The 13980-nt window shown below is 37.6% G+C and overlaps 1 protein-coding gene across 3 annotated transcripts in view; it reads left to right on the forward strand.

The window, feature by feature from the left end:
- Window positions 1–12576, forward strand: part of LOC126637933 (cadherin-6) — a 108436-nt gene extending 95860 nt beyond the window's left edge. For all 3 annotated transcript variants that reach the window (XM_050311494.1, XM_050311502.1, XM_050311508.1), the window contains exon 12: window positions 595–12576. In XM_050311494.1, the coding sequence (XP_050167451.1) occupies window positions 595–1085 (491 nt within the window). In that variant the 3' untranslated portion in view covers window positions 1086–12576. The remainder of the gene's footprint in view (window positions 1–594) is intronic.
- The last annotated feature ends 1404 nt before the right edge of the window (window positions 12577–13980 follow it).

Raw genomic sequence — 13980 nt, forward strand, 5'->3', positions numbered from 1 at the left:
CTAAGATTTAAGTCATGTACTTTTTTAAGGTGATGTACATTGTAAAAACATTCCATGGAAGTTAATAAACTCAGACTTTATGCTGTCTCAAAATCCACTCCATATTCCAGGCTTTTTTTTCCAGAGGAGGATAGGTTTACTTATCTTGAAATTCAGCTTAGCTAAACTCAGTGGATTCCAGCCTTGTCCATAGCAGAAGTTGCATATTGTCCCAGAGGTTCAAGGTAAATAACATCTGATGTTACTTATTTTGAAAAAAGGGTTTCTTCCAACTGTTATGAAACTAGTTCTGTTCTCAAGGTATTTCAAAATTACTATTATGACTCTGGGTAACAAAAAGTGTCCCTGACAAAATGACACTCCACTTGGCTTCTTTAAAGCTTGACGTTGCCTTTTTTCTAGTGCACATCCATGCCATTTCATCTCCCAAGGAACTCACAGGCAGAGCAAGCACAGCCTGAAAACCTGCCACACACGTTTTCAGTTTTGCAAAACATTTTCTAAAACTTTAAATTTGAGTGGAGGTGCAGCATTTCTTCTGGGCTTTAATGGAGTTGGGGATTAACCTTCTTTCACTGTTGTTTTTGTTCCTAGTTACAGTGGTGCTGTTTGCAGCACTGAGACGGCAGCGGAAAAAAGAGCCTTTGATTATTTCCAAAGAAGACATCAGAGACAACATTGTCAGTTATAATGATGAAGGTGGTGGAGAGGAAGACACCCAGGCATTTGATATTGGCACGCTGAGAAATCCTGAAGCTATAGATGATAATAAATTGCGCAGAGACATTGTGCCCGAAACACTTTTTATACCACGGCGGACTGCAACAGCGCGGGATAACACGGATGTCAGAGATTTCATTAACCAAAGGTTAAAGGAAAATGATACAGATCCAACAGCCCCCCCGTATGACTCGTTAGCAACCTACGCATACGAAGGTAATGGTTCTGTGGCCGAGTCCCTCAGCTCCTTGGAGTCAGTGACTACAGATGGAGATCAGGACTACGATTACCTCAGTGACTGGGGACCTCGGTTTAAAAAGCTGGCAGATATGTATGGCTCAATGGACAGTGACAAAGACTCCTAATATGTTGCCTTTTTTTTTTTTTTTTCTTTTTGTTTCCTGTCCTCATTTTCAGAAACAGCGTTGGGATATGTGAAGTGGCTATTTCTTTCTATTTCTCCACAGCTGTGTGAAAAGGGTTCTCTATTCTACCCGTTTGAATTGTCTAATGACAGAAATCTGTGTGGGTTAGCCATCAGAAAACTTTTTCTAGTATCATTTTATGAGCTTCCAAGAGGCAAAATCCTTATTTTTTAGTGCATCCAGTTTACCAGGCTAGTCTTACAGGCACAGCAGTAGTGGAGGGGAAAGAAAGAATCAGATAAGGGGCAATATTTTTACTTGTTCTGCTTATATTGTAAATTGGAGTATATTACTGTTTAAGCTCACTTGCTTTTTTACTTATATTTAGACTATTCAGCTCAGACAATTGCTCTGTCGATTGTGTATTGCACATCCCAATGTAATGAGGTACCCTAGTTTACCCTATGTATTATAGTTAAAAGTAGTGGTGATGGAATGAAGGTTTATTATACAAGTAGAGTAAGCTGAGAAAAAACATCAAACATGCATTTTACTCATGGAGATGGTAAAAAAGGCTTAATGGTCATTTAAACCTAAGTGTTTCTCTAGAACTTGCCATGTCCCCAATGCACTGAATCACACTGACACACACATATATATAGTTCATTGACTTCTCTGTATATATTCTTCTGACCTAGCATTGCTGGAGAGATGTGTGTGTGTTGCACGCGTGTGTGGTCAGTTGCCCCAATATCTACTTCTTAGATGAATTCCCAGTTCTAACCCAGACCTGCTTTGAAATACAGGGAAAATCATCAAATCCAGCCCCAGATTAGGTCATGACTTGGACAAAGGAACAGATCATTACTGTGCTTTTGTTTGGACTTCTTCAGTTGGCCTCCACCTGCACATCAGTTCAGTGACGGTCACTGCACTGGGGAGGGTAGAGTCAGGATGTTCATGTCCAGCTACTTCTGCCTGTTGTCATGTGCAGGTGGGGAGGAGTGGCCTCAAGGTGACTCTGCCACCCACTGGGGCAAACGGAGCAATTGCAGAGGAGGACACACTGCTTTTTTTGTCCTCACCTTCTCTACCTGGATGTCCAGGGTGGATTCCTGACTTGACTCTCTGCCCAGTTTCGCTATCTATAAAATGGGGAAATAATTCCTACCTCATCAGGATGTTGCAAGAACTAAGTAAGTCATTTGGAAAATGCTTTAGAAATGGAAAACATTCTACAGTTGGCATTCTACTGAAGGAAGTAAATTGTCATGGGTTTGGATTGTGGTTTTTTTTCTTCCTTCCAGATTCAAGCCCTGAATGCACAAATAAGTGAGAATTAATTGTCATTCCAGTGGCCTGAAAAAGTAGGGTTTATAACTATAACTCATTTTTTTAAAATAAACTACACAGCCAGGTTTGTTAAAGACTTCACCAAAAGGTAAAATTTTAATCATAAGTGTCATGTTAAAATGGTCAGAAAGGAAGAATTTTCATGTTTTCAGATTTGTACTCTATGCTTTAGAGGGTACAGAATAGTTCTGTGGTGATTTAGTTTTAAAGGATTGTCAGCAAAAAAGCTGTAATTGTGTTGCCAGAAGGATCATAGGTAAAATTGACTAGATACCATCAGGATTTCAATTTTTTTTTTTAATATATATTTTTTAAATTAATTGTATTATTCCGAGTCATGTGTTGAATTTTAATAGGCAAGATGTTTTCCCTTCACCTTTCTTTTGTGATGGTAGTTGCTATTGATTGTATCCATCGGTGTGTCTGGATACATCTGAGAGTCAAAGAGACATTGGTTTGGAAGACGCTAAATGCATCTGTGATCAATTGATGATTTTTTTTCTTTTTTTTTTTTATCAATTCCCTCTCATTGAGATAACAAGTTTGTTAAAGGCCATTGATTAGTTCCCAAAGCTAAAAGGGAAAAGTTGTAGATGGTTGTTTTGATTTACTTAGGTCAGCGGTAACTGTAACCAGTTTATTAATTAATATATTAATATTTGAAAGCTCATGTTATTAGAACTTTCAATCTTGTTATATTAATTGCATTCCACATATAAGGTTGTCAGGGATAGTGTAATTGCAGAAATATTATTTTGTATCAACAGCTTGGCTCATTTAAGAATTGAAAGGCCAAGCTCTCTTGAGAGTTGGGGTCTGTTTAAAGGTATATTTTAAAGTTATGTTAGTATTCATGCTTTAAAAAGCAGGAATATCTTTTTTTTTTTTTTAGTATAGTTTACAACAATGTCTAACATTGTTGTCATGCATTTAGAGCATTATTTTTAATTTAGCGTCCTATTGAGATGATGTTTTTGTTAATTCCTTTTAGAAAGTGTTCATTTCCATTCTTCTTTGTGATGGTCCATTTCTGTTTATAAAAAGTAGTTTAAGCAAAAGTATATGTAGAAGTACACATTTTTTATTTATGACCACCCCGTCACACATATATTTTATAAAATTAAATGATAATTTTATACCATGTTTCTGTTATAAATAAGATGCAAGCATAGGTTGTGTTAAAGTAAAATTGTTTTCCCCCTTTTTTTTATTTCAGTGAGTAAATCGCTCTTATCACATTCTTTTAACAATAATTGATTAGCATAAAAAAGAGAAGTACAATAAAGTAAAAAGTACTTAGGAGAATATAAGTATTTCTTAAAAAATGGTTATAGGTATTTTTAAATTTTATTTTATTTGCAGGTCTTGTTTGCATTCTAGAGTTCTCTTTCCTTTTAGACAGGAAAAAGAAATTAGTTAAATCATTTTAATAAATCTAAAGTCTCCTGCGGAAGAATTGGAAAGTTAATACATATTTATATAATTTCAGATATGCATAAATCCTGGTATCTACTTCCAAGTTGAATTGGTTGAATTTTTAAATTTTTTTTTAATTGAAATAAAGTTATATATTCATAAGGTAAAAGTTTTTTCCACCCTATTCTCTTATTTAGTAAAGGGAAAAGAAGAGGCAAAGTGAACTAATTAAATTTTAAACTAACAATACATAAAATGGTTTGGTTTATATAACTTGGTTAATAGTTGGTCTTCCAACAAATAGTTCTTGATGAAAACACAAACAAATTACAAGAATTGATAAACTAATAATCTAAGTAATTTTTAAAAGTTTCATCGGTCTCAGGCAGTTCTGATTCACTCGTATCTTGTTCCTATAAAAAGATAAGGTGAAAATTCAACCTACTATAAATTAATCATAAAAATAAAAAAACCAAAGGAATAATTCATCAAGTGTTGACTTAGCTTCTGTGTATTACAAAAGTTAAAAGAATTTAAGAGAAGTTTGATGGCAGTCTCTTCTGTGTGTGCTGCATTCCTAGAGAAAGAGGAAAACAAAAAAAAACCCACAAAAGTCCCTAAGGCCTTTCTCTTACAGGTTATCACTTAGTGAGTCAAGTTGTTTAACACAGTGGTTAAAAGTCAAGCACTGATATTTAATTGTTTACGATAAACCAGCTAGGTAAGAGAAACAAAGAGGAAGTGTAAGATCACATCATTTTTGCTCAAGTACGCTTTCTTCTTTTTATGCGTATTCCTGTGAAACAAGCAAAAAAAAGAAATATGCTTGTTCACTCTTGAACTAGAGAGGCTGATTAGAGAGAGGTGTTTAAGATTCAAAAAAGATTTCAACTTCTGCTTCACAAAGTATTTGCCACTTAGTTTTTACAGTTTGTCTCCAAGTTTAGGGGTGGATCTCCTCTTTGATCAGAGCAAGTGAGACTGCTTATAAAAATTTGACAAGAGTCACTATTTGAGCTGGATTTCTTTTAGGGTTTTTTGCAAGCTTCTGCCTCTCGCTCTGGAGCCATGAGTTAACTTATCCGTTCAATAGGTAACACTCATTCCGTTTACTCCAGTGGCTGGATGCTGTCTAGAAAGTGGATGCAGCTTCTTAGCATCCCACTGCGTTAGTATTGACTGTATTTCAATCCTGCTTGATTTATGGTCAGATTTTGATAGTTTAATAGCAGTCAAAAATTAGTATGTAATCTTTTGCAGCAAAAGATAATGCACAATTTTCTCTTTACAGTTTTCCCTGGACAGACAGGAAAATTAACAAAGCCTGAGTGATAACTTTTTTTTTTTTTTTGATAGTTACTACCCTGTGAATACCTAAGTAGGCTTGGTGTACTTTAGTTGTTCAGTTCACGATATTAAGCACAGCAGATGCTAGTAGAAATGTGTTGGCATACAAGTGCCTATAATAAAGAGTTAATATTAATTGGTTTTCTGAGTTAGTATCAACTACTAAAATTCTCTTTCACCCTGCAGATGCCAGAGTTTTTAATCGCAAGGCTAGCAGCAAACAACTGTTTATTTCAGTGGATTTTAGTAGCTTGGCAAACACTAACTTTAGTGAGTTCAACACTTTGTAGCTTTTCTTTAATGTATGCACATTCCACAGTTCTTTTTGATTGCGTTTAACAGCAAGTAGTTTTGATGGCAATTTTTTTTCTTTTTAGCATATAACACCTCTTTTACCTGCAGCTCTTTTTGTTCGAAGCGTGCTGTAGTAAGTGAAAATTTAAGGTTGTTTGCTTCAGTTCTAAACAACTTGTTTTTAGCAACAAGTTCAGAAACTGGAGTTTTCAATTGTTCTTCTCTTTCCCCTCTTATAGGATAAATAACTTTAATACTTTATTTTCTGATTTCAAAACCACATATTCAGCATCACTAATCTGTTTGGAAGCGGGTAAATTTTTATATTTTTCTTGTGCACGAAACACACTTTGTTGTTTGAATTGTAATTCCAGTTTCTCTATATTTTCCTGCACTTTTGCCACCTCTATTGGAGAGCAGGAATCGTTTTGCAAAACAGTACATTTGTTTTCGTTAGAATTACAGTTTTCTGTGGTTTTATCATAGCAGATATCTCCTTTCCAGATTCCCATATCTGGATGAGTTACTGACTTTTGGGGCTGTTTGACTCCAACAGGAGTTTGTTTTTCCAGCAGTTGTTTCTCTTTGTGGTTTGCGAGCAGGGTTTTAAGGTGGTCCATGCATTTCAGAACTTTTCCTTTAGCTTTTCTAAACATTTCAGTGCACTCTTCCTCCACTTGGGAAGAGGTAAATATGCATTTTTGCAGAAGAATGTTCATGACACCCTTTCTTGGTATCATTTTCTGTCATGTTAAGAGGGGCAAAGAAGAAGAATTTTCTCTCCAACCTGTAGTAATTTATTTTTTGCCAATCAGTGTCCCTCCTCCAGGAGATCAAAGCCTTTTAATGTCCAAAACAGCCTGGTAGTGTCTCATCTAATGAAAACCTTCACTAATAGATTTGCTGAGATGGACAGGACATTTGATACCTTTCATAAATAGGCACTGCACTTAATAGCGGCAGAAAACCCTCTCAGCAGGTTTCCCCTATGAGTTATTTCACCATTGATGAAACTGTCAGCATCTAAGAACGGACTCACTCTAACAGTTCATGAAATAACACATTTCTTAATGCAAATTTGTGACAATTTATGGGGTTCGCTGTGTCTGGAATAGGGTCATACTGCAAAAAACCACACTTAAACTATGTAGTAATAATAATAATACAAAGCATGAGGCACACACACTAAAGTAAAAGCAACTTACGTACAACTAAGTAAGACAACTTACAAAGACTAAGTAAAGCAAAAAACTTAAGTACACACTATAAAGCAAAAGCAACATACAACAAAATAATAAGGAAAAATTTAAATTACTATGGAGCAAAAGTAAAATTAGTATATATGTATAAAGCAATCGCTGACCCCAAGGTGTCACAAGAAGGTGGAGGAAGAAAAGGTAGCCCATAGGTTACCTCCTCAGAGTTGATGGAACTTCTCCCCAATTTTTGCTTGGGTCCAGTCTTTTTTTATACCTTATTTCTTTTGGAAGTTTGAGTGGTTATAGTCAGTAAACTAATTTTGGGGTGATAGATGAAATAGGCCCAAGGGTCCACTTCCTCAGTTCCCAGTAAGCCAGGATGTCCCAAAAAAAGGCAGTGTTATCTCCTTAACACTCCTTTCTTCATTTTATTCCTTTTATCAGTTTCTGGGAATGTCTCCCCTGGTGCCGGAGTTTTCCAGGAATCTATAGGAAGGTTTTTTTCCTTCTTTTGTGTGACCTTATGTATCACCTTACCACAAGTCTCGGTGTGTGTGTTTATCTACTTTGCCAAGCTAAGTAATCTTTGTCCAGGGGTGGGGTGGGAGGAGACACCATAATTTTGGGCCAAAACTGTTTTTCATTATAGTTTGAGCACCACTCAGTATTTCAGTAGGTTTGTCAAATGTGTAATGGCTGCTCTTCAAATTCAGCCATCTAGAAGAGACTGTCTGGAGAAAATCCTGAGGGGCTGCCATGGGGCATATCCAATTTCCAGGAGCTAAAAGCCATCCTGAGTCCCAAAGTAGGAACCAACCCATGGCTCTATGTCAAGGAAAGAAGGAATTAATTTTTTTTTAATGTACCTCATACATAACTATTCTCATTTGTTTCATTTTGAAACAGTATTTAATACCATAATTGTAGGAATGGACCTATTCCCCCTTCCCCAGACCTTAAGTGAATCAGTCGGAAAACTAAACAGCTCCAATTTACTCCAGAAATAAAGAGAGATGAGGAAAAAAAGTTAATAAACAGAAAATTAAGAGGGATTAAAAATTAATCCCTGGGATTCATTACTCCAAGTGAGTTGAAGAGAGCAGTTAAGAGTCCCAAGCATTAGACTTTTACAACCACAATGACATAATTTCAGGTTTTGCAAGCCAGCTCACATGGAAGAGGATGAGCTGGCCATGCCGCGATGCCTGGCTGGGACTCCTTTTCAGTGGGGAGCACTGCACACCTATAGGTGTAGGGCAGAGTAGGTAATGGTTTTCAGATGCCCAGCATGATCGACTGTGTGGGTTTACAGAGCAGAGGAGTCCAGAGTTTCCAAGGGTCCTGAGCCCCCAGCCTCCCTGGGGCAGCCTCTCACACTGTTTTAAGGTCAGCAGAGCACAGTTCCCAACTCCATCACTTAGAGGGCCTGAGCCCATTGCACCCATCATGATGGGTGCAGCACAGCTAGATGCTTATTATGTCCTCCTGAGGGCCCCTAAGTAATTTAAGATGATAAAAGCCTTTGAAAGCCTAGCCCTTCATGGTTTCCTTGAAATCAGAGCTTCTAGGAAGCAATCTGTCCAAAAGCTGGCTCTGGCAGACAGGAGAGACCATCTGGATTTCAGATATGCGGAGGAGCAGCAGATGCTCAGCACCACCTGCCACAAGTCCCTCACTTCTGGCTGCTCCCCTCGTACAGTCACTGGGGCCAATCTATCCCTCCAGGGGTTCCTAAACCTGCGCCTCTCTCATCCTTCACTATGGGGTTGCCTCCAGCGAATAACCTCAAGCTCAGATTGCAGCTGGATGCTCAAAGCGAGCCAGTGAACTGTCCTTTCCTCTCCTTAAGCCCTGAGGAAACAGATTTATGTGTGGAGGGGATGGCAGAGGTGGCTGTGAAACTGCCCTGTGAGACACCCCCAGCTCACTGGGAAGAGGGAATCACTGGCACTTTACTGAAGCCAGACCCTGCACCCTGAAGGGGCTGGACCACCCTGTGGGTCAGCCTGCATTGGTCGCTTCTTGGGGTGGGATAATGAGACAGGAGGGTAACTTGTAACTACTTTCCTATGTTTGTACAGTGATTTTGTCTGATTTCGTGATTGTTAGTAGCAGTCCAAGCACAAGTTTTGGATTGGTTTGATTTCTTTCCTTTTAACTCAAAGCTGTTTTTTTCTTGTCCATTGAGTGACACAGTAAATAATAGAGAGTGGCTACTCGTGCCTGTTATGTAAATATATTATATATATAAAATTATGTTATGTCACCACAAATATGGTGCCTGAATAGAAAATGCATTCTTCTAAGAAAATTTGAGGCAAACTTACATCCAGATTATCATTTATGCATCTAGGTTTTAAGGTCTATTTTTTCCTGCAAATTACACAAATTTAGCATCTCTCACACAGCAAGAAGAGTTCAATTCTTCCTTTTCTTCTTGCTTGGCAGTACCACAAAGTGCAATTTATAAAATCAGTACTGCATATTAAACATTGAAAGTGCCATATTACAGTGAATACAAAACTTTTCAGTAGTATTTCTTTGCACTTTATTGCATGGCAGCGTGCTAGATGATAGAAATAAGTATTTAACAATGCTTTCACACAGTGCTACAGTTGTCATTTACAGATAAACAAGTGTTGGACTACGGGCTATGAAGTGGGTTTCAAGGCTGTTTTAAGCCTGCTCTTCTTACAACCATGCCTATTTAAGAAGAAGTAATATTATTAGGAAGTTCAGCTAAGCCAGGTAGAGAGATAGCAACACAGTTGGCTTTTAATTTGGAAAAGCATCTGACCTAACAGCAGGAGACCTATTAAAAAGATGCCAAGGAATTCAGTGGAGTCAAGATGAAACAGGGACCGGGGGGACTATTCCAGCTGTGCTACTGCAGAACAGTAGTATCTCTACATTTGGAATAATGTTTCTACTATAGCTATTTCATGCCATCTTCCAGAAGAGTCACTTTATCTCAGAAAATGGGGGGGGGGGAGGGACACGTGGTGTTTTTGTTTTGTGTTTGTTTGGGGTTTTTTTACTCCAGTAAAATGATTATTTCAGGTTAAATCCAGTTATATCCTACAACAGCACTGGTATGGGAAGACACAGCAGCCCATGACTCCAATACAGTTGTACCAGGACCTCTCTCTGTAGACAAGTGCGTGGAAGATGAGGCAGACACTTGCAGAAAGCTCTGCACAAGGGAATTTGTGTGTTTCTACAGGGCTCTACCAACAGGATCACAGGACTGGGATGTATTCCCAAAACTGACATAGATAGAGTTGTGTCTAACTGTGAGAAAAAGTTGTCTCTATTTTTCAGTTATTTCTAGTAAAAAAATTGCTGGCTAAGGTACCTAGTAGAAAAAGAACACTTCACCTGTACCGACACCAATATTTTCTAAATTTTTCCTAAGCAAAAGATATATTTTTCTGGTCTTAATTCATTCTAAAGACAGGTATTTCTTAGCTGTTAAATGTGAATGGGAGAGGCAACCTTCAAATAATCAATCCACTTTTGGAAGTAGCAGGATACATAACATCACAAAAATCCCACAAAACCAAGTAACTGAATATCTGCAGTACCATAAAAAACCAGAACAGTCATAAAGAAGTAGAGCAGAAAGAAATTGCTTTAGAAATATATGTCTACACATGTACAGTATGATTAAAAAGAAGGGAAATAACATTGGAAGCTGCCCATGTTTCAGAATTAGAATTATCCATGTTGAGCAGAACCAACACTACACAGTCACTTTTAACACTTTCAGGTTTCCTACTGCAGCCAGAGGGAGATTTGCATGGGTAGGAAGAAAGACATCAACTTTTGCAGACCAAGCAAATTAAATCCAAGCCATTTCTATGCAGATCTTTAGGAAAGAAAGTAACATGTTACATTTCTGCAGCAGAACTAGCTTGATGCAGGGTGAATTACTGACAGTCATTCTAAGCAGTAACTTTTTGCACTGTGTTAGCTCTACTTGCCACCATCTGTTAGAATCCTCTCCATGTTTTCTTTGGCTATAAGTAGTATTAAAATTTTTCAGAAGAACCATTGTCCCAATTGGATGCTGCCATCCCCTGTCCATTTGCATTTCAATTAACTCTGCAGTCTGAGCTCCCTTGTCAAATGAGAGTTGACAAATTAACAGTCATTACACTACTTCCAATGAATATGAACTATGACATAAGCTGTGAAAGGCAGGTTTTCTTCCAGCCCTTCAGACCTGTGAAACAGCAGCCTCCTTCAATAAATGTCAAAACCACAATACGTTTGTTTTTTTTGTTTTCAGTTTAGTCTTCAGAAAGACTTTTTCTCAGATATTCTTTCTGTACTTTAAGAGGAACAAAAGCATATTTAATGTCTACAGACTCATGCATTGATCCAGAAAGAAAGAAAAAAACACAACAGCCAACGCAATGCTTTAATACCAGTCTCTCCTCTCAGTTGTTTTATTTAAGCCAGCTGAAACAATCTTGATCCTGCCCATCATTTTGCAATATTACACTTTCGAACCCAAAACTCTGTTTGTCATACACTAAACACTTTCCTGAACTGTTCATGAAATTCATTGGTAGGTATCCAAAAGCTATGGCTGGGATTACAGGGAGCACAAGTGTCAGAGAACTTGGGAGTTTGAGGAAGAAGAACAGAAAGTGAATTGCATAGGAGGGTGGGGGGAGGTAATTAGTCATATGCAAGGCAGGCCGTGGCACTTAAAGCCACAAAGCTATCACGGATAGAGTTACTGGATTTCAAAGGAGTTTTTTACAGAACCTGTCCTTAGGGACATTTTTTTCTGCATGTATCTTTTGCTTTCTTTAAAAATAAATTACAAAAAAAAAGAAAGAAGGGGAAAAAAAAGGGGGGAAAAAAAGCCAAAAAAGGAGCTGCTATCTTTAAATTTCTCCGTCCCCAAAGTCAATTTGATAGATAAGGCATAAGTCCAGCATATAGAGAAATCCTTTCTACTCCCATGGGCTTTTGACCTTTCCTATGAGACTGCACTATTTATGTAAATATACTTGGAGACACTTTCTATAAGCTTTTAGTTTTCTATGATCTACCACTTTAGTGTATATTAGAGATATAAATGTATAGAATTATTAAGCATTCAGGTGAACACAACAAAGAAACAACACAGCAAACACAAAATTGTTCTGGATTTTGACACATAAAAAACTTTAAAATCACTGTACTGTTTTAATTCTGTGATTACTTTCATTGCTTTGAAAAATTAAACTTAAAAGAAAGGCCTTATAATAAATGCTATGTGCATCTGAACTGTGTTACTAAGCAAAATCAATCTGGCAAACTCCTATTGAGATTTGTGATTTTTTAAACCCTTTAAAATAAATGCTTTTTGGTATTGATTTTTTTTAATTAAAAATACTTCCAAGCATAAATTGAAACCAATGCCTCCACCTGGGAAGATTTACTTGCTGGCATGCTCCAGCCACTTAGTCTCTCATGATGTCATCCCCTAGTTGTGCCAAGGGAGCCTCAGCATTGGATGGATCTGGTCAATGCTCAGCAGAGAGGGACTTGTGGGCGATAATATTTTTGTCGCCCAAGAGATTTACACTTAGGAACTTACCTGTTTTGCAAAGGGACCCATGCTGGAATGATTATCTCTTCTGCAGTGTGAATGGGCAATTTGTTATGGTCAGACGGAAAGTGTGCACTCTCTCTCTTACATTTCCTGTTCATTGTACTGGCTTCTTTTTGGGGGGTTGGGGGGCAGGGGAAATGAAATTTAAAGATTTGATGAGAAACCAGTTTGAACAACAATTTCTCACAGACAGAGCGAACTTGCCTTTTTGCAAATTGATTTTTGTAACGAGTTATTTATATGATACTACTTAATAAATTGTTTTTTCTAACTTGTTTTTTTTTTCCTAATTCTCTTAAGCTATGTTATTTATTTACAACACTATCATAAAGATAACCCTTTGAAAAGATTCTCTGATCACTTAAAGAAAAAGGGTTAAATTAACTCAGTCTTTGAAATGCCATTCGTAAGTGTCTGGCTCGCAACATGCTATAAGCACAGTAGGATCACTGTTCAGTGATCAGTGAGGCCTCCCAAGAGTGATATAATTTCAGAAGGCAGCATTTAGTGATGCTTACTATGAAGAGGATTAGCCTATGATCACAAGCCAAATTTTGACTTGCCGAGGTTTCCCAGGAAGGCGGCAGAAGCTTTGTCAAAGTAAGGCATGTAGAATGCCTTTCTTGAAGCATATGAAGTTCGCATAATTTATAATAGCAGTGTTCAGTTATTTGTCTTTCATCGTATGAGGTTCAGAAAAGATTTAAAGTCTCAGTTCAGTTATGGAAAGTCCAAATGTCATTTGCAATATCCTTTTACATAAAGAGGGCAACCTCCAGAGAAAATTCTTCATTTTAACACTTCCTTAATAAAAGACCTGTCTCTATCTCCAGAAATTCCATCACGTTTAAAGGACAAGGACAAAGAAAATAGTGGAAAAGGTCACAGCAAAGTGGTACTTCATCAAAAGCATTAGAATGAACCACAAAAAGCAAACAGTTTAACACTGAAACCCACATATGGTTTATGACACAACTGAGTAACTTTTGTTACCAAGGAGAAATGAGCCCAAACATCCACCTGCAATCTTTGGTGAACCTCCAGAAGAAAGCCTCTGTATGAATAGCCAAAACAACCCAGCTTTTAAAAAAACTAGTAGGTCACAAGGCTATAAATACGTAAGTCTAAATAGTAATTAAAGGTGTTTATTTTTAATGATCTCATTATTTGAACACCAAATCACAGAAACTAAGCACCGCCCTGTACATGGAAGGTGTATCTACTTTCCCTCCACGCCCTCCAGTAAGGACACACAAGCACACACAGGCTGGCAGATGCAAGCAGAGGCAGGCTGCAGTTACCCCGTCTCTCAGCTCTGTTACTTCGCGCATCAGAGCAGCCCTACAAGATTTCACAGAACATCAGCTTGAGCTTTTCATCTTCTAAATAAAAACAGTAGCAGCAGCAGCAGCAAGCCTGATTGTCCACTTGCTGAAAGGGGATCCAGACTCTGCAGCCCTCCAGGCGTACTGAGGCTCCAGGAGCAGAACCACTTTTGATTTACGTGAAAGACGAATCCATCATATTACTTCTTATTTGATTTACTATATCAAAGAGCACTTTAATCACAAAGAAAAGTCAACTTAAGGGTAACATTTCAGCCAGAAAATGTATTTGATTCTCAGACATTAATTTACAAGGTTTATCTGTGTAAAATAACGCCTCCTCACAACAA

The sequence above is a fragment of the Myiozetetes cayanensis genome, unplaced genomic scaffold, assembly GCF_022539395.1.
Source record: "Myiozetetes cayanensis isolate MyiCay16 unplaced genomic scaffold, myiCay2020 scf1, whole genome shotgun sequence".
Taxonomy (NCBI): Eukaryota; Metazoa; Chordata; class Aves; order Passeriformes; family Tyrannidae; genus Myiozetetes; species Myiozetetes cayanensis.